Raw genomic sequence first — 20012 nt, forward strand, 5'->3', positions numbered from 1 at the left:
CAATTAAAAATAAATGCATTATGAAAACACGCAGGAAATGGTGTCATTTTCGGTGGCCATTTTGGGAAGGACTGCAGAGGTATTTGGGCTTGCTGTGGGGCAGGGAGAGCTCCTCCTCCTTACATTTGCCTGTCTTAAAGCAAGGCAGGCCCTTCCTTTAGCCCAGTAAATCCCAAACACCTGGAGGACCACTGGCCAATATGGCTGAGGCATCTGGGAGATGAAGTGCAAGGTACACCCGAAGGATCATTGGCCAAATTGGCCAAGGTATCTAGGAACTGAAGTCTAAGCCACCCAGAGGACCATTGTCCAAAGTGGCTGGGACTTCTGGGAGCTGAAGCCCAAAACACTTGGAGGACCACTGGTCAAGATAGCTGAGGCTTCTGGGAACTAAAGTCCAAAACACCTAGAGGACCATTAGCCAAGATGGCTCAGACACATGAGAGATGGTCCAAAGCACCTAGAGGACCATTGGCCAAGATGGCGGAGACATCTGGGAGCTGAAGTCCAAAAATATCTGGAGGACCAGAGTTTAGGAATCTCTGCATTAGGCAAAGTGAAGCAGCTGCTTCAGGAAAGGGAAGGGAAGTTGGACACCACTTTAACTCCCATGGCACAATGCTATGGAATTCAGGGAATTGTTTGTTTGGCACCACAGCACTCTGACAGAGAAGGCTAAATATCTCACAAAACTACAAATTCCAGCATTCCATAGCATTAAGCCATAACAGTTAAAATGGCGTTGAACTGGATTATTTCTGCAGATGCAGCCCCAGGCAGAAGGAGAGCTTGGGCCACGGTTGGACTTAAAATATGAAAATAATAGAAAAACTCCCTTATTCTACTGGACAAAGTGAGAGGATGGCCAGAGTATGCTTCCTTTCTGCTCTTTAGTTTCATTGCAACTTGCTTTCTCTTGTTGTTTTTCTGGTAGGGAGGGGAGATGCAAGTTCCCATCAGCCACTACTTTTTCTCTGGCCAGTGAGTGAGACTGGACTGGTTTTCCCTTTGCTGTGATTTTCTTCCTGGAGGCATAGCATGCAAATCCCCACTGTTCCTTTGACCAGCGGTAGAAGTCACAGGGTTCTTCTTGCCACATCTACTCTCCTGGGGTTCACTGGAGTGAACTTGTTCAGTGTCCAGTTCCTGTGATTTCCAGTATCCTGTGAATCCACATTCAACAATAACAGTAGATTATCTGGTGACTGGCAGGAGGGATTGCAATACAGTTCTATTTATAATAAATTCTATTTACAGCAGGTGTGGAGCACTATCAGTCATCCAGATGTTTTGGCCTAGAGCTCCCATCATCCCCACTGACAATATGGTATGGCAATAGTAAGGGATTGTGGGAGCTGCACTCCAAAACATGTGGCGAGTTGACGTTTCCTCACTAATTTACAGGTTAAATTTTCAGCAACACACAATTTCATTGTTTACAATTTTATACAGATACAAACACCCCCATGTATGAACACTTTCAGTTCAGTCTGAATGCTATAGTCTACCATTGTCTAGGACACCTTTCCCCTACTTGGTGTCCTCTGGATATGCTGGATCACAACCCCCATCATATGAAACAAACTTTGACGTACAGGAGCTGTAGTCCATCGCATCTGAAGGATATCAGGTTGCAGAAGGTTGACCAAGGCATTTAAAGGCTTTTCACTGCAGTTTTTCTTCTGTTCAGCTGGGAATTATGTGGCCCTCCAGATGTTGTTGGATTACACCTGCCAGCATTCCTTACTATCACTTATGCTAGCAAAGGCTGCAGGGAACTGCAGTCCAGGAACATCTAGAGAGCTACACAGTTCTCATCCCTTTTCTAAGCGCCTTCATGGTTTCTCCCTTGTGTGGATCTTCTGGTGTCTAGAAAGATTTGAAGAGCTAGAAAATGTTTTCTCGCACTCTGAACACTTGTACGGCTTCTCTCCAGTGTGCGTCCGCATGTGTTTTTTGAGCCCTTGGCTCCATCGGAAGCTTTGTCCGCACTCGGAACATATATAGGGCTTCTCCCCTGTGTGTGACCTCTCATGCTTGGCAAGCTGCGATCTCTGAATGAAGCTGTTCCCACAGTACGAACATTTGTACGGCTTCTCGCCTGTGTGCGTCCGTTTGTGTGCTGTAAAATGGGAGCTCGAAATGAAACACTTGCCACAGTCTGGACACTGATATGGTTTCTCACCCGTGTGCGTTCGTTTGTGAGTAGTCAGATGAGAGCTGTACGTGAAACATTTGCCGCACTCCAAACAACGATACGGCTTCTCACCAGTGTGGATTCTCTCATGCTTTCGAAGCTGGCAGCTGGAAATGAAACTCTTCCCACACTCAGAGCAGACGTATGGTTTCTCCCCTGTGTGGGTTCTCGTGTGAGTAATAAGGTCTGATTTCTGATTGAAGCTTTTGCCACAGATGGCACATTTGTGGGGTCTTTCCCCAGTGTGGGTCCATTTGTGTATAACTAGATGGCGGGTCTGGCTAAAGCTCTCCCCACACTCCGCACACTTATATGGCTTCTCTCCCTTATGAGTTCCCTCATGTATCACCAGTTGTGGCCTGTACCTGAAGCTCTGCCCACAATCCGTGCATCGGTATGGTTTCTCTCCTGTGTGCACTCTCCGGTGCCTCAGGAGGTTACAACGTGTACCAAAGCTTTTCCCACACTCAGAGCACTTGTATGGTTTCTCTCCGGTGTGGGTCCTCTCGTGGATGAGGCGGCCAATTTTGTCACTGAAGGTTTTGCCACACGCTGAACACTTGTATGGCTTCTCCCCAGTATGAAACCTCTCATGGATGATGAGAGACTCTTTCCGGGTGAAACTTTTCCCACAGGCTGAGCACTTATGGGGCTTTTCGCCGGTGTGGGTTCTCTCGTGGATAATCAGGTGAGCCCGGCAGTCGGACACCTTCCCGCAATACTGGCATTTGTGAGGCTTTTCCTTCAGCTGCATTTTCTGGTTCTTAGGCAGAGGCTCAAAACCAGTTTTTTTCCTCACGTTGCTGTACATCTCCTCTTGCAAATTAGCTGCTTCCCCAAGGATATAGTGGGGCTGGACGTGGTATCCTGGAACAAGAAGCAAAACACAGTGACTTGAATTCTACCCCAACAGGGACGTAGCCAGGATTTTAGGAAGGGGGGAGGTCCAGACTAAGTGCCACCATTATAATGGGGCTTGGGTGTGGCGGCGCAGCAGCATGCACCATTCATTTTTCTAATGGAAGGGGGGGCCCGGACCTCAAGCACCCCCCCCCCCCTTGGCTATGTCCCTGACCCCAAACCTTCATCTCAATGTAAGAAGAGCCATGCTGGCTCAGGGCTGATCTACACTTGCCAGAATACTCCAGGTTGCCCAGAATATTCTGGCCCCTGCATTCTGCTAGAATTCAACCTGCCTTATCTGCTGAAGACGATGGGCGGCTGTGGTCCCTGTGTGCTGGCCAGCACTACCTCTGCAAGTCAGTCTGAGGTCAAAATGAAATACCTAGCCTCATTCTGACCTCAGAGAAACCCAGAACAATTCACGTCCACAGAGCAACTTGGCAGGGACACTGAAGGACAGGCAGCCCCCTGTCATCACTGCATTTTCCTCTGGTTTTTCTAGCAATAGCAATAGCATTTCCATTTCCATACTGCTTAATAGTGAACTCAGCACTCTCTAAGCAGTTTACAATCTGTAAGCCACCCTCAACAAGCTGGGTACTCATTTTACTGACCTACAAAAGGATGGAAGGCTGAGTAAACCTTGGAGTCCTGGGATCAAACTCACAACTTTGTGCTGGAGTACTGGCATTTCACCACTGTGTCACCAGGGCTCCTTCTTTTTTCTGGAGCAAAAAGTAAAGTTTTTGTAAATGCAGCACAAGGGGTCAAAACCCCAAATCAGGTTCTGATGTTGTGTAAACAGTCCAGACCCAATTTGGAGTTTGGAAGTTGCATGGTGTAAACACCATGCAAACAGCCCAGGAGGAATTCAGGGTAGACAGTTAATGTAGAGAAGCCCTCAAGCAACAAGCCTATTTAGGCCTTCTGTTTTCCTGGTGTCTCTGGGACAGCAGGACAAGAGAGCAATGCCAGCCTTCATTTCACATTCAGAACCAAAGGGCCTCTGATATAGAAGATGACACACAGTTATTCTGACAAGTATCAACTGATAACCAAAACCTCTATGAATTTATCATGGCAGATGATTTTTAAAACTGTAAATTTAAAATATTGAATTTTAAACAGATATTTTAAGATGTATGTGTCTTGTTTGTACTTTTAAATTGATGTATGTATGCATATTTGTTGGTCAGTTGTTATTTCCTGCTTCAATGCGGCCTCCTTTTCCTCCTCCTTTTCCTCCTCCTCACTCTAGGAAGAGGTATTTTTTCATCTGTCCTGAAACTCACAGGGAAGCAGTTACAAATTAGAACAAACAGTACTAGGGATGCTATAATTTCAGGATTCTTCCAATGAGCAAGAGGGAGACTAGAAGACCTTCTAAGTCCCCTCTATGACTCTATGAATGTTTGGGCTAGGACTCTGGGAGATCAGGGTTCGAATCTCCACTCAGCCATGGAATCTGATTGGGTGACCCTGGGTAAGTCACCCTCTTGGTACCAGTCTTTGGACTACCATTGAGAAGCATTGGCTTTTACAGATCTTTCGCAGTTTAGCACACAAGCTTCTTCTCTTTTTATCTCCAAACACTGTATAGAAGAAACCTGTGGGCCAAACAGGGAAAGTTCTTTAAAAGCCAATGCTACTCAAAGAGGTGGTCCAAGGACTGGCAGCATCAGCTTCCAGTCCCTGGCACGTTTCTAGGAAAGAAAGAGACAACTGTAGCCAATGGATACAAATATGCTGCAGGTCCCTGGTGCATAGAGGGAAAAATCACACTGGCTCTCACTGGCATCACACTGGCTCTCTCAGACCAACTGGAGGACTTGATAAATGATCCACAAGCAAAATGAGAGATGGCAAAATTTCCTCCTCTCTTGCAGATTTGGGGATGGAATGAATAAGTTCCACGCTGCATCTGAATCTCAGCCAACAGAGCCTCTGCCATATTTGATTCCAGAGGCCTCCCAACAAAGGACTCAGTCCATGATTTTACCCTAACATTTTGGGCCTCCTCACCATCACCATCCATGGGAAGCTCGATCTTCACAATGTCTGACAGATCCAGCTCCAACTTGGGAGAATCAGCAGGCAAGCCATCCAGATCCACCAGGGTCTGAATCAGAAATGGGAACAGCATGTCAGACATAAAAAAAAATGTGTGTATGTGTACATGTGCTCATACAGAAACACTACACAAACTCTAACAGGAACAAGCCATGTTTCTTCCACTAAAGTAGGGGCAAAGTGTGCCCAGCAGGCCGCATGAAAGAAAGAAGCTGGAAACATGAACTTTCCAAGATCTGAGTCTCAAAAGTGCTACAAGATCCCTTTATATAAGTATTTTTCAGACTAACACACTATGCCTTTGAATTTGGAAGCCTTTAGGCCTCACTGATGGACTCCAAAAGATATGCATAGGTTTTGATAAACTCATTTAGCATTTTAAACCTTTCTTAACTTTTAAATGGGTTTAACATATTTTCAGTCTATTTACATTATTTTTATTTAAATTTTAATCTGTTTTGACTTTACAGTCGGCCCTCTGTATTGATGGATTCTTCCTTCATGGATTCAACTGTTCACAAAGCAAACCTTCACTTTGCCATTTTATATCAGGGACCCCATTTTATTATGCCATTGTATATACAGTCAGCCCTTCAAATCTGTGGGGAGTTTCTTTGAAAAAATCACGTGAATACCAGAAATAACGGGACCTCAAGTTCCATTATTATAAATGGATGTGTGACATGCAGTTGTGAGCACCCGCTGCTATCTCCAACAATGGGAAATGGGCCATCTGCAGATGCTCTATTCCACAAATGGCTAGCCTGCTGTTGCCAAGGACCAACTGTAATGGACTTGAGCATCCACAGATTTTGATATCAATGGAGTTGTGGTGGTCCTGAAACCTAAGTCCAGTGGATACCAAGGGCCCACTGTACCTATACACTGCCCTAACATTTTTATTTATTTATAAGTTCATATATCTTTTCCCTGCAAATATAGTTGTACTGCTTACACATGTACTTATTTGACCTCTCTCATATCCACTAGATAAACCAATCTGTGCAAAGCTGTTAAATTCTCCCTAGACTTTTTTTTTAATAGAGAACAGGCTTGAAATATTATAATAAATAAAATACAATTGGCCCTCTGTATCCACAGATTCTTTATACAAGATTGGAGCATCCACAGCTTGGAAATATTCAAGAAATATATAAATTCCAAAATGCAAACCTAGATTTTGCTATTTTATATAAGGGACAACATTTTTCTATGCCACTGTATTTAATGGAACTTGAACAGTCATGGATTTTGGCATCCATGGGGGGTCCTGAAAGCAAAGCCCAACAGATACCAAGAGTCCACTGTAAAAAAAATGTAAAAGCCCTGGGTGAAAAGGAACGGCTCTGACCTTCTGTCCCATTTTCTCCGCTCCTTGGGGCCTCCAAAGGAAATCCTCAGCAAGAGCCACCGCCTGGCTGCCACTCTCGGCCCCCTGTTCTCTGACCCAGCATTGCATCTCCAGGGGCAGGATCATGAGGAACTGCTCCAGGATCACCAGCTCCAGGATCTGCTCCTTGGTGTGCTTCTCCGGATTCAACCATTGGTGGCAAAGTTCCCAGAGTTGGCAGAAGGCCTTTCGAGGTCCTTCACCCTCCCGGTAGGAGAACTGCCTAAACCGCTGGCAACGCATCTCTATGTTGAGTGCCTCCTTGTTCAGAAGCTCTCCCTTCACTTCCACTGATGAATCCAGACCCTCATAACCCTTGGGGGCTTCTTGACCACCAAGACCCACAGGTTTTCCTCCCGGAGACTGCCAGTTGGCATCAGCAACACCCTGAAATTGTCCCATAGTCTGCTCCACTGGGGGTGGATGGTGGGGTGACACTGTCCTCATCTTCAGGATCCTCTGCCCCTCAGCTTCCTGGAAATAGTGTAACCCCTCTTCTGGTTCCTCCTTAATCCGAGGTGGGGTAACCCTGGCAAGAAACTCCCCAATGGTTTCAACTTGGACAATGTGAATGTCTTTTCCACCCATTGCCAATCTCTCTTCTGATTTGTGTCCTGGTGAAACCCGCTCCTCCATCGTCCTGGGTAACAGCTTCTGAACCAAAAATACAATTCAAACCATTTATTAAATAACAGGGGAAAGTCAAAAATGTACTTCCCCCTTCCCCAACATCCCTCTAGCCTAAGTATATTTACATTTAGAATTGGCCCTACACAGTTGCGGCTTTGATTTTTGTGGATTTGATTATTCATGGATTTGTTTAATAGGTTCTCTCTAGGAATCTTGAGGTCCTCCAGCCTGACTCTGTTGTCAACTTCTGCCAAAAGTCACACTAGAGGACCTAGAGATTCCTAGAGAGAACACTTATCTAGGCATGTGTAGGTCCTCCAGCGCAATTTCATAGTCAGGTTCTGGCAGATCTTGACCACAGAATTGCCCCAGAGGACAGAGAGAGTCCTAGAGATGTTTCCTCAGGTAAAAGGAATAGTGGTTTTTTATTTGCCGTTTTTCGACTTTCATGGAGGTTCTGCGTCCCTAACCCCAGCGAATGTGAAGGGTCCACTGTACTTAGTTTCATACGATTACAGTGAACATTTGGTAAGGTGTGATGTTTTTAAATAAGATTTTAAAATAAAATTTTAAAAATGAAACTAAGTAACGTCTCTCTTTTCTCCTCCTACAGAGCCTCACCCCGCTCACCTCTTCTCTTCTACTTAGCTCAGTGTTTGAAAGGGACTGTTGGAAGATTTTCGCATTCTCTTTCCCATCCCTTTAGGTAGATAGGGATTTCCTGCATGCAAACTCTCCTCTCTTTCTTTGTCATTCAAACTAGCCATGTGACTTAAGTCACTCCTCATTCGGGAATGACATTCTCTCTCAAAATTTTCAACTGAACTGTTGGACCCACCATCTTCCTTCTCTCTCAACTTTCTTTGGAAAGATGGTGAAATAAATATTTATTTTTACCTGAACTATTGAATAGCTAGATTAAGATATAGCTTCTATGTAAAAATAGACTAAAGCCATTAGTAAACATTTGTTTGAACTTCAAGCAACTTGTGTTGTTTTTGGAGTCAGTCAGTTCTTAGAGAAGCATAGGAGCTTATCCCATGGCTTTCTAAATCAATTTATCTCTGTCGGTTTAAAGCTTAATTCAGGCGACATCCTAATATTATCAGAAAGTTTTTTCCACCGAATATGCCACCCAAATACATCCTGGGTGTATTCCCACTTCCAGAAGTGCAGCTTTTTTCAGATCCGGGAGTTTTCCGGTTTAAGAAAATGGCCACCTCCTGGAAGCGGGGAATGTACCTCCGCTGTATTAGGATGGCAAATTTGGCAGCAAAACCTTTCTGGTAACATCAGGATGCCACCTGAATTGAGCTTTAAGCAGGATAGAGGTAAATTGATTTAGTAAGCCATGGGACAAACTCCATAGTTAGACAAGACCACACTTCTGCTACTCTGCTGTTTTCAAACTAGACCCCAACAGGCTTGGCTTTGACATTTTTGATACTTAAATATTTTTGTTTCCTTTACAAAGGCTGAAGCCTTAGGAAACTTAAACTATCCTAGACGGATGCAGGTGAACACCATAGCCCAGTGATGGCGAACCTTTGGCACGTGTGCCAGAGGTGGCACTCAGAGCTCTCTCTGTGGGCACATGTGCCAGCACAGAGTTTGCCAGAGTTTGTTACTAGAAAGCCAGAGGGACATGGGACTTTGCAATAAATAAGTGGGTTTTGGGTTGCAGTTTGGGCACTCGGCCTCGAAAAGGTTCACCATCACTGCATATCCACATTAGTGTCACCCCATACAGTGTCATCTGGTTTGGTCCCCACCCCGACAAACCCCTAATGATGCCCCTGATGAAGACAGCTGGAAGTAGGGGAGCAAGCAGGTCATTCACAGAAGGAGATCAAGTAGATTTAAACCACTTCCCCTCACTTCCTCATCACTGGCACAGGCCACGTCATTATTAATTGTCGTGCCATTGGCATGCCTAATGGTTGAGGTCGCACAAGATCGCAGGTCCCTGCCTCAAAGGGCTTCCATAAATTATTTGACCCAGGGGAAACAAAAGAAAAGGAATGGGTAACAACAAGAGGTGGCATAGTGATTGGAGTGTTGGACTACAACTTTGGAGACCAGGGTTCAGTTCCTAGATCAGCCATGAAACCGATTGCTATGCTGTGCAATTGGGGGTTGCCATTGCCTTGCTCTGAAGCTGAGAGTGTGACTTGCACAGTCACCCAATGGGTTTCCATGGCTGAGGCGGGATTCAAACCCTGGTCTCCTGAGTGATAATGTTTTTTAATGTTGTAAGCTGCCTGGAATCCCAGCTCTGGGAGAAAGGTGGGATGTAAATAAATAAATATAATAGTAGTAGTAGTAGTAGTAGTATCATTGTAGTAAACACAGTGCAATTTAGGAGTTGAACACATTTGTTGTTGTTTTTGCATTATTATTATTATTCTTTTCAGCTGAGGCTGCATCTACACTGCAGCAATAATCCAGTTTGGGATCATTTGAACTGCCAAGTGGCTCAATGCTAGGGAAGCCCTGGGGATCTGTAGTTTTGGGAGACATTGAGCCTTCCTTGCCAGAGAGCTCTGGGGCTTACAGCAAACCACAAACCTCAGGCTTCCACAGGATGGAGCGATGGCAGTTCAAGTGGTGTCAAACCGGGTTATTTCTGCAGTGTGGATGCAGCCTCCAAGGCTTCCTTTGGATTCTTGATCCCATCAGTTCACCATGCCTCACATCCCCTGCTCCTCTTGACTCACCTCCCTTGTTACCTTGTTCCTTTGCAATTTTCCAGCCCAGTTGCAATTGCAATGGTTGTTGGAGGAGGACAAGGGGGAGATCCAGTGCAATGCAAGCAAAGGAGGCTTCCCCATAGGAAGAGAAGGGGAGGGTGGGGCAGGAAAGTGACCTCACAGGGAGGGTTTTCCGCCATGATCTTGTGCTTCTTCTCTAGGAGTGAGAGACTCTGTGCATTTAACTCCTTGAGTTTCAGAGCAGGAGAGATGCTGCATCTGCACTGCAAAAATAATCCAGTTTGATTCCACTTTAACTGCCAGGGCTCTATGCTATGGAATTATTATTATTATTATTATTATTATTATTATTATTATTATTATTATTATTATTTCTTGTTCTAGAAATGTTTGTCCTTTGTCTTACAAATTCCTATTACATTCCATACTGCTTTCCTGCTGGCATGTGATACAATAGATTACATATTCTCTTAGATGTAATAATACACAATGTAATAATGTACATAATGTACATTGTATCTGATTTTATTCTTCACCATCAGTCATTTTTTAAAAATAATTTTTATTGAACATTTTAAAATGCCGCATAAAATATTTAAAAACATAACATACAGTATCTAAATACAGTATGCAATTACAAACTTACACACAAGCTTTCAAATGTATTATCTATATATAATATTTCACAACCTTGCGTTATCCGTTTAATGCACTTGGTAATGATGGCCTTCCAACTGTTCTTCCCTCTTTGTATCCTTCTACTTCGTACCATCCTTTCTATCCTTCTTACACCTTCCTATCCTTAGCCTTCTTTCCTCCACTTCTTCTCCCTTTCTCTTCTTATTCTATCTTATCCAATTTCATTCCCTCCTCAGTCACATCATTACACTTACTCTAACCTTCTCTCACTTTCTTATACCTTCTTCACTCATTCACTACTTCTTTTCCATCAGTTATTAAAAGTTCTTGGTTCCTAGATTCACATTGTGTCAGTTTTCCCCTTTTCTTAATACACTATCTAGTCCAATACAGAAAACACGCAGGGAGAGCTGTGTTGGCCATTTAGCAAAATGCAAACAAAAGGGAGTGATGGAGGGGAAGGGGATGAGATCCATCAGTTCTTCTCTACCTCCAAGGGCTGGATCAGGGGAGATGGACTGGAGGGAGGGCTTGGCTTCAATATGGATGGTTAATCTTCTTCCAGGGAGGCCTGTTGGAGCTAGCCTGCAGCTCTAGTAGGATAATACATATAAAATACATAGCAATACAAGAAATGATTCAATAAAACATTCTTCCACTTTATTTGTGGTTCTTCCACTTTCACAGGGGTCCTGTGAAATTGGGAAGGGGAACAATGACCATGCAAGCATCTCCATGTGAAGGTCTTTATATTTCCTTTGACTTTGAAAGCACACGTTTTAGAACTGCCAAGTTTAATTTTTTAAAATGTTTTGATTTAGTTTTTGAATTCCTTACAAATATAAATTGAGTCACCTTCCCTCTTCCCTCCCTCCCCCCTTAATTGATGAACATTGATATAGACCACTGTCAATTGCCCTGGATATATTATACTTTTTGAAGTATGCGTATTACCCAAAAAACACACGCTTCCACAAAATACCTTGATCAAATGGTGGGTTTTTAAACCCAAAAATATACATGGGTAAGGTAATCAATAAATATAGCAAGTCTGCAGATTTATGCAAATATGTCTTCAGTTTCTCCTTTTGGTAGTCTATACAGACTGGCTCTCCACATTTGCAGGTCTTGACTTTTGTGGATTTGATTATTTGAGGTTGTGATTAATAATGTTCTCTCTGGGGATCTCTAGGTCCTCCAGCCCAATTCTGCCAGAGGTTGACCATAGAGTTGTGCTGGAGCACCTAGACATCCGTAGAGAAAACACTTCCCTAGGCCTTTGTAGGTCCTCCAGCATGATTCTATGGTCAACTTCTGGCAGATGCTGATCATAGAGTTGCATCAGAGGACCTGGATATTCCAAGGTCAGGTAAAAAGAATAACGTTTTTTAATTTGGGGTTTCCACATATTCATGAGGGTCCTTCACCCCTAACCCCAGCAAATGGGGAGGGACTACTCTATTATTTTTTCTGATAAGATGGTGGAGACCAAGATATTTTTTTAAAAAAATTTTGCACTGATGGCTGGGTCTCTTCCTTACCCAACTCCCTGCTATGATTTATAACTAAATAGGAGGCAATTAGAGAACAACAAAAAAGTGCACCTCCATACAATGGCATAAATGGTACATCTTGACATCTGGTGTGGATCATTTTTAACCTCTTCTTTTCAGCAGCCAGTGTTGTTCCTGCTACCCTGCAGCCTTTCTAGGTCTGCCGGAGCTAATGGTTGGACGGAAGAGGATAGAGACTCTTTTTACTGCCCAGTCAGCAAAGCCACTACATGTTGAAAGCAACCACTTCCCACAGTGCCACCCCCCCTCCCCAGTGTCACCCAATGTGCTCCACATTCCCTACATACCCCTAGTGACACCCCTGCTTCCACAATCCTTACAAACACTAGTTAGCTGGATCTAACCCTAAAATAATGTTGCTGTTTGTACATGTTCTAATCACAACATGGGTTTTGATGCTTCACATCCAGCTTACTCCCCTTTCTCCTTAGCTTTCCCAGCTTGGCTTCTTGTTTCATTCCTTGGCACTTTTCAGCGAGCTATTTATTGCCAGTTATTCATTTTTCTTCTTCTCTGAGTTTGGTCTGTAGATCCAACATTGTCACTGTTAGCTTCTCACCTATTCCAACCAGCTTGTCTTTTATATTATTATTATTATTATTATTATTATTATTATTATTATTATCATCTTATATCTCAGCTTTCTTTCAGCCAGACTGGTCACTGGCATATCCAGGGCCAGCCATATAACACCTGTGCTTAAAGATCTGCACTGGCTGCCTATTCGCTTCCGGGCGCAATACAAGGTGTTGGTTATGACCTATAAAGCCCTAAATGGCTTGGGCCCAGGTTACCTAGAGGACTGCCTCTCCCCATACAATCCGCCCCGCACACTCAGAACTTCTGGGCAGCAATTATTGAGGGTCCCTGGGGCAAGATTGGCCTCCACAGCCAGGAGGACCTTCACCATCTCGGCCCCGACCCTCTGGAACTTGCTGCCCGGAGAGCTCCGCTCAGCCACCTCCCTAACCCACTTCAAGAAGGAATTAAAAACCTTCTTAAGATCGCATTCCCAGACACAGGCTCCAGTTAGTCTTCTCCTCCTCCGACAGCAGTGGTCATGCTGGCCAGAACTGGTTTTAATTGTAATTTTAAATTTGTAATATGTTGTGTTTTGTTTATATTGTATTGTATTGTATTGTTTGATAGATGTTGTTCACCGCCCTGATTGAAAGAAGGGCGGTATACAAATAAAATTTTTATTATTATAATTAATATACGGACTCAAAGCGGCAAACAGCAAATTCCATATTGCAGCCACTAGGATTTGGTCTTTGTTCTAAATGATTTCATTCTTTCTTTTCCTGTATAGTTTCAGGGACTAAATTTTCACATAACTCACCCACCCCGTACACCAGTCCTTTGTCACTACTCACAACTTTATAATGAAATGGTTTCTTGAGATATCTGGCAAGTCTTATTATATGCCTTGAAAAAAAAAGTCTTATTGGGATATTTCCACATCATTTTTTGTAAAGTCTGTTTCAGGTTATTCTCTTGAACTCATCAGCCTGTCAGCAATTGTGATGGGACATCTCTCTTGGCCCAAACTGAAGGACTCAGCAAAGAATAATGACAGCCCACAACAGGAGGTAGTTGATGGGAGAGATATTGGATGGTCAGTAGCATGACAGATGCCACAAGTCTTCAGATCCTGACTTAAAACAAAAGCAGTTTCCCCCAGAAGGGAACCAGACACTTTTCTTAGTCTGTACTCAAACACACCAACACATCCCATGGTTCAAAAACTGCTGCCTCGGTGTGAGGGTCCTCTGTGGGTCCCCCTCTTCTCCTGTTGAGCTGGATGGGACCCCTTCAGACCACCTTTTAGCTAAAGAACTTGCTACCACCACCCAATTACTGTATTCACTTATCACACCTTAGCAACGCATTAGGACATTGCTGGGGAATTCTACTGGTGTTTCAGTCGCCAATCTAGGGAAGAACTGGACCAAGCCAAGGCACATGAAAAAGGAGCACAAGAGAGACAGAGTACCTTAAAGAAAAGCTTTATTCTATTGTATGGGCATTTTATAGCAAAAGTATATAACTACATGAAGGACCAACCTGCCCTCCAGGCACAAACAAAGAGTATAAGTTACAGAGTCAAGTTAATTCAGCCAAACCAGGAAAATGAATCCAAAACCTGACGCCACTGACTGGTACATTTTCCTAACCTTAACATACATCAGATGGGATTTGTAGTCCTTGATGTTTCAGGATAGATGGGAACCTGGATTCCATTATCCAGCTCTACTAACCTCCTAATGCCCAGTTTCTGGTGAGAAGCCCTTCATGGTCTGCCAGAGACAAAGACAGACAGATCCACAGCATTGTTGTTTTTTAAAACCTCCCCTCAGAACCATTTCAAAGGTTCTCATTGGACAGCTGACATCTCACCACTCATGATGTAAAACAACATTAACATGTAGAGAGATCTTGTAGCACCTTTGAGATTAACTGAAAGAAACAAGTTGGCAGCATGGGCTTTCATAGACCTAAGTCTACTTCCTCAGATGCATTAGAGGAAGTAGACAAGTCTACAAAAGCTCATTCTGCCAAACTCTTTCTTTCAGTGAGTCTCAAAGGTGCTACAAATTAGATCTCTCTGCATACTGATTCTACAGACTAACACAGCTATATCTTTGAATTCTGTCATTAAAATCTAACTGTACCTTCTCCCACATTTTGTTATATGAAGAGAAGGCTCTGATAAATGGAAGGGACTCCCATTTATCACAGAGAGGTATTAGATGGCTAGTAGCACGGGGGTGTCATGAACATACAGAGTACAGAGTCATAGGGTGTGGCAGAGTAAAGGGACTATTTAGGGAGGAGACAGAGCCCAGGAAGGGGGAAGATGGAGTGGAGAAACAAGAAAAAGAAGCCACCAGGAAGGAGGAATAAAATGGGAAGGAAGGGACTTCTATGGAGTTTGCTTGGAGAAGCTTCACCTTTTGCCACCCAACTGCTGACTATAACTATTGGAGTATTCTTCTCCTTGAACTGTTAGTAAATTCCCACATCCACCAACTGTCATGAGCAGCCTCCTGGGCTATTGCTCTGGCCCAAAAGGTTCCAGGAGGAACAGCAAAGGTAAAGGGAGTCTCAGCTGTAGAAACAGTAGTAAGAAGCCATGCAGAAGAACTTCAAATGATCTCAAAGCTATCAGACAATGAGGAAGACTGGGGTGTTATGCCTGAAGGAGGCTTGTAAACCTTGCTGTGAATGAATAAGGCAAGATGGGAATGGTTACTGTTATGAGATGAGTCCGTTACTTTGGCTTCTCTGTCTTCCATCAGTTCTGTGGACCTGATAAAAGGAGCCATGAAAGAGGCTAGTCTGAGGCAGACAGACCACCTCATGGGACAGGTAGTCTAAGAAGGGGCAAAAAAGTGGGCATCAATGGGAAAGATGAGACGGGGGCAGGGACAAGGTTGTCAGGAAATGAGGATGGACAGAGACACAGGGGAGGCCTGCAGGAGGCAAGAGCCAAAAAAGATGGCAGAGAGATGTCTCCTGGGAACAGTAAAGGAGCTACCACCTGCCCATTTGCTTACAGCCACACAGAGGCACTCATTTATTTTGTTGACTTATAATCTATCCTTACATTCAAAAACAGTTCCGTTTAGGATGATCCCATTATTAATTTGTCCACTCTGCTGTTGTTTCACTCAGAGGCAGGGAAAGAGAAACAGCAGAAAAGCTTACCAATCATTGAAAGGTTTAATAAGTGACTGAAGATGGAAAACTAACAGAACAAGCTTTCAGGTAGAAGCAGTGTCAAATGAAATGATACCAACTTCCTCAAATACTGACTTAACAATACCTACTAGTAACACTCAGTCCTGCAATGATTCCAAATTAATCTTCCAAATTAGCAGTGGAGATCATCAAAGCAGATGATCTGCATTCTATTTAGGAAAGACCAGTGGGTTTAAAATATGCAATGGGCTTGCCGATATGCAAACAGTGAACCTCCATCATAAGAGAAAGGGTATCTCACAATGGTAAGAAATTATAGAGAAGCTCCACTGATTTTGTGTTCATCAGAATTTGTATGGTTACTCTCCTATGTGGACAGTTTAGTGTTTTACAAGGAACATTTCCCATGCTCCTAGAATTACACTGTTTCTTTTTTTGTATGAAGTATTTGATGCTGCACCAGGTGTGAACTTAGCGTGAAGCATTTATCACACTCCTGGCATTTATAGGGCTTCTCTCCTGTGTGGAGTTTCTGGTGGCCAACAAGTGAAGAGTAAGTAGCAAAACTTCTCCCACACTCCTTGCATTTGTACGGTTTCTCTCCTGTGTGGACCCTCTGGTGGATCACAAGTTGTGAACCACGAGCAAAACATTTCCCACAGTCCTGGCATTTGTGTGGTTTCTCTCCTGTATGGACTCTCCGGTGTGTCACAAGGGCTGACTTGTGCGCAAAGCTGTTCCCACAGTCCTCACATCTGAAAGGCTTCTCTCCTGTATGGAGCCTCTGGTGCCTGAGGAGGGGTGCACTGAGAGCAAAACGTTTCCCACACTCTTGGCATTCATAAGGTTTTTCCCCTGTGTGGATTCTCTGGTGGTACACCAAGAGAGAATTTAGAATAAAACATTTCCCACACTCCTGACATTCGTAGGGTTTCTCTCCCGTATGGAGAGAGGAGTGGTGCATAAGGATTGATTTTCGAGCAAATTTTTTCCCACACTCCTGGCATTCATAAGGTTTCTCTCCTGTGTGGACTCGCTCATGCCTCACAAGTTCTGCTTTAGAAGCAAAATCCTTCCCACATTCCTGACATTTGTATGGTTTCTCTCCTGTATGGAGTCTCTGATGTGTCACAAGGTATGCCTTGTAAGCAAAACCTTTCCCGCATTCCTGGCATTCATATGGTTTCTCTCCCGTGTGGATTCTCTGGTGAGTCGCAAGATTGGAGCTGTACACAAAACGCTTTCCGCACTCGTTGCATAGGTATGGTTTCTCACCACTGTGGCCTCTCAGATGCCTCACAAGTTCTGTCTTGGAAGCAAAACATTTCTGACACTCCTGGCATGCATATGGCTTCTCTCCTGTATGGACTCTTTGATGCCTCACAAGATCAGATGCAGAAATAAAACCTTTCCCACACTCCTGGCATTTGTAAGGTTTTTCTCCTGTATGGACTCTTTGATGTATCAGAAGATCAGCCTTGGAAACAAACCATTTCTCACACTCTGGGCATTTGTACGGTTTCTCTCCTGCATGGATTCTCTGATGTATGACAAGGTATGACTTGGAAGAAAACCATTTCCCACACACCTGACATTGGTAAGGCTTCTCTCCTGTGTGGACTCTCTGATGTGTCACAAGATCTCCCTTGGAAGCAAAACATTTCTCACATTCCTGGCACTTGTATGGTTTCTCTCCTGTGTGGACTCTTTCATGTCTGACAAGATAGGCTTTACGAGCAAAACATTTTCCACACACCTGACATTTCAATGGTTCTCTTTCAGTGTGTAATCTCTGATGTCTTGAAAGATGTGAACTGCCAACATAATATTGCCTGGAGTCTTCAAATTCAGATTGATTTTTTCCATTGTGAACACTCTTGCGAACCAAAAGAGCCATGGTTTGGGTGAGATGTTTTCCAAAAATGATGGATTTATAAGTATGCTCAAAAGCATAACACTCCTCTTCCAAGTGGGTTCGCCAATGTCTTGCAAGATCCAAGCTGTACTTAAAATGCTTTCCACACTTGGGGCATACATATGTTTTGCTCCAGTTATCTGCTGGGAAACAGAATAGGTATAGAAAAAAGTGTTAAATATGCAAGAAAAAGAAACAGTACTTGTAAATGACTCATTAATTAGTTAACCTATTAATATCCTAGCTTCTTCTACTGATGTGGCTTAACTCACTAGGTTAGTTGACTGATGTAGAAGGTAATCCTATGCTTTAACATGTTAGCTAGGTTGAAACAGTAGAATTCATTAGAATAAGTGGCTCTTCCTCTGGCAGATTCAGTAAGATTAAAAGTCTAAGGAGGAGAAGAATTAGAACTGGTAGAAATGCCCGCAGGGTTAAGTTACTACGCAGGCTATTCTGCTTCCTGTCTGAAATAGTGAATAGAGAAAGTTCAAAAGGCCAGCAAAGAATATCTGGCAAACAACTGGAGTGCAGGAACTGGGGACCAACTGAAGAGAAAAGAAGAAAAAAAATTGTCATGTTATAAAATGGAATGAGTTGGGAGACTGATATCTTTCAAGCAGTCATAGCTCTTAGATAATGTCAGGCCCTTTAGATCTGAAAGTTTGCCGTCTTCCACTCCCAATTTAAGGCACTGTTTATCTTTCTGGGGAGCAGGAGTATATTGTGATTCTTCAATTCTTCTCCTCTATTGATTTTTTTCTTGTTCCTACTGCGTATTATTTCACATTATTGCTTGTTTGTCATGTGACTTCAAATCACAGAATCATAGAGTTGGAAGAGACCACAAGGGCCATCAGTCCAACTCCATTCTGCCATGCAGGAACTCACAATCAAAGCATCCCTGAAAGATGCCCATCCAGCTTCTGTTTAAAGATCTCAAAAGAAGGAGTTTCCACCACTATCCGAGGGATTGTCTTCCACTGTCGAACAGCTCTTACTGTCAGGAAGTTCCTCCTAACATTGAGCTGGAATCTCTTTTCCTGGAGCTTGCATCCATTGTTCCATGTTCTAGTCTCTGGAGCAGCAGAAAACAAGCTTGCTCCGTCTTGACCTCCCTTCAAATACTTAAACAGGGCTATCGTATCACCCCTTAACCGTCTCTTCTCCAGGCTAAACATACCCAGTTCCCTAAGTCTTTGCTCATAAGGCATGGTTTCCAGGCCCTTCACCATTTTGGTCACCCTTCTCTGGACACACTCAATTTGTCAACATCCTTTTTGAATTGTGGTGCCCAGAACTGGACACAGGATTCCAGGTGAGGCATGACCAAGGCAGAAAAGAGTGGTAGTATTACTTCCCTTGTTCTAGGCACTATACATTTATTGATGCAGCCTAAAATAGCATTGGCCTATTTAGGTGCCGTGCCGCATCACACTTCTGTCTCATGTTCAATTTGTGGTCTACTAGGATTCCTAGATCCTTTCACACATAGTCTCATTAAGCCAGATGTCCCCCATCCTATATCTATGCATTTCATTTTTTCTCCCTAAGTGCAGTATCTTACATTTCTCCTTGTCATTTCTGACTTAAGGTGGCCCTAAGGAGACTTTATTACTGGGTTTTCTTGCCAAGATTTCTTCAGAGGAGGTTGGTCTTCACCTCCCTCTCAGGTTGAGAATGTGTACCATATTGTATATTAAAACTTGAAGTGAACCCTTGGTAATCCTTTAATGTGCATACTGTAGCTCAAACTATGCTAAGCACTTCGATAATGAAGTCAAAGCTTGGAGACTAAAGAAAATAATAGCTCTATTTACTCACACAAGGCCCGCAAGGGCTCCTGAAGTGATGAACAATTAAAAATGAAATTAAAACAATGAAAAGACAAAAACATTTTTGAAACACATGTAAATAATCTTTAAAAGTTGTCTAAAAACAATCCTAGAATCCAGGTTGTTTCCCAACCCAACAGTTTCTCAACATGTTACAAGTTCCACCACCCCTTGGACTTTGTAGTTTAGCGGGGGGAGATGGGATTCCCATTGAAGGGAATCAACTTTAAAATGACAAAAAGAGTACTTTTGAAAATGCTAATAACAAAATATAACCCTAGATCACTGGTGACAACCTGCATGCTATCTTCTGTAAGCCCCATGGCCTGTCCCAGACTAATGTCTTCAACAGTAAAATAATAAAATCAATTGAACTAATTAAACTATTTCAAATATACAGTAGTATGATCCCTGCATCCACAGGACCTGTAACCATGTTTTCA

At 43.3% G+C, this 20012-nt stretch overlaps 1 protein-coding gene across 1 annotated transcript; it reads right to left on the bottom strand.

The window, feature by feature from the left end:
• Positions 1-652: 652 nt before the first annotated feature.
• LOC121923689 (zinc finger protein 850-like) lies at positions 653-18751 on the bottom strand. Its single transcript, XM_042454366.1, has 6 exons — positions 16242-18751; positions 15371-15426; positions 9908-10056; positions 6522-7214; positions 5123-5219; positions 653-3064 (listed from the first exon to the last, which is right to left on the bottom strand). The coding sequence occupies exons 1-6, from the start codon at positions 17714-17716 to the stop codon at positions 1836-1838; spliced, it is 3699 nt and encodes a 1232-aa protein (XP_042310300.1). The 5' UTR covers positions 17717-18751; the 3' UTR covers positions 653-1835.
• Between the last annotated feature and the right edge of the window lie 1261 nt (positions 18752-20012).

This window comes from Sceloporus undulatus, chromosome 2 (genome assembly GCF_019175285.1).
Source record: "Sceloporus undulatus isolate JIND9_A2432 ecotype Alabama chromosome 2, SceUnd_v1.1, whole genome shotgun sequence".
Classification (NCBI taxonomy): Eukaryota; Metazoa; Chordata; class Lepidosauria; order Squamata; family Phrynosomatidae; genus Sceloporus; species Sceloporus undulatus.

Bases quoted from the DNA above. Each gene is read 5' to 3' on its own strand.
- LOC121923689 (XM_042454366.1), bottom strand. From the start codon at position 17,716: ATGGCTCTTTTGGTTCGCAAGAGTGTTCACAATGGAAAAAATCAATCT. The intron at 5,220-6,521 runs GTCAGAGCCGTT...TTTCTGATTCAG, and splicing joins CGGAGAAAATGGGACAGAAG to ACCCTGGTGGATCTGGATGG. The intron at 3,065-5,122 runs GTGAGGAGGCCC...TTCTTGTTCCAG, and splicing joins GCTTCCCATGGATGGTGATG to GATACCACGTCCAGCCCCAC.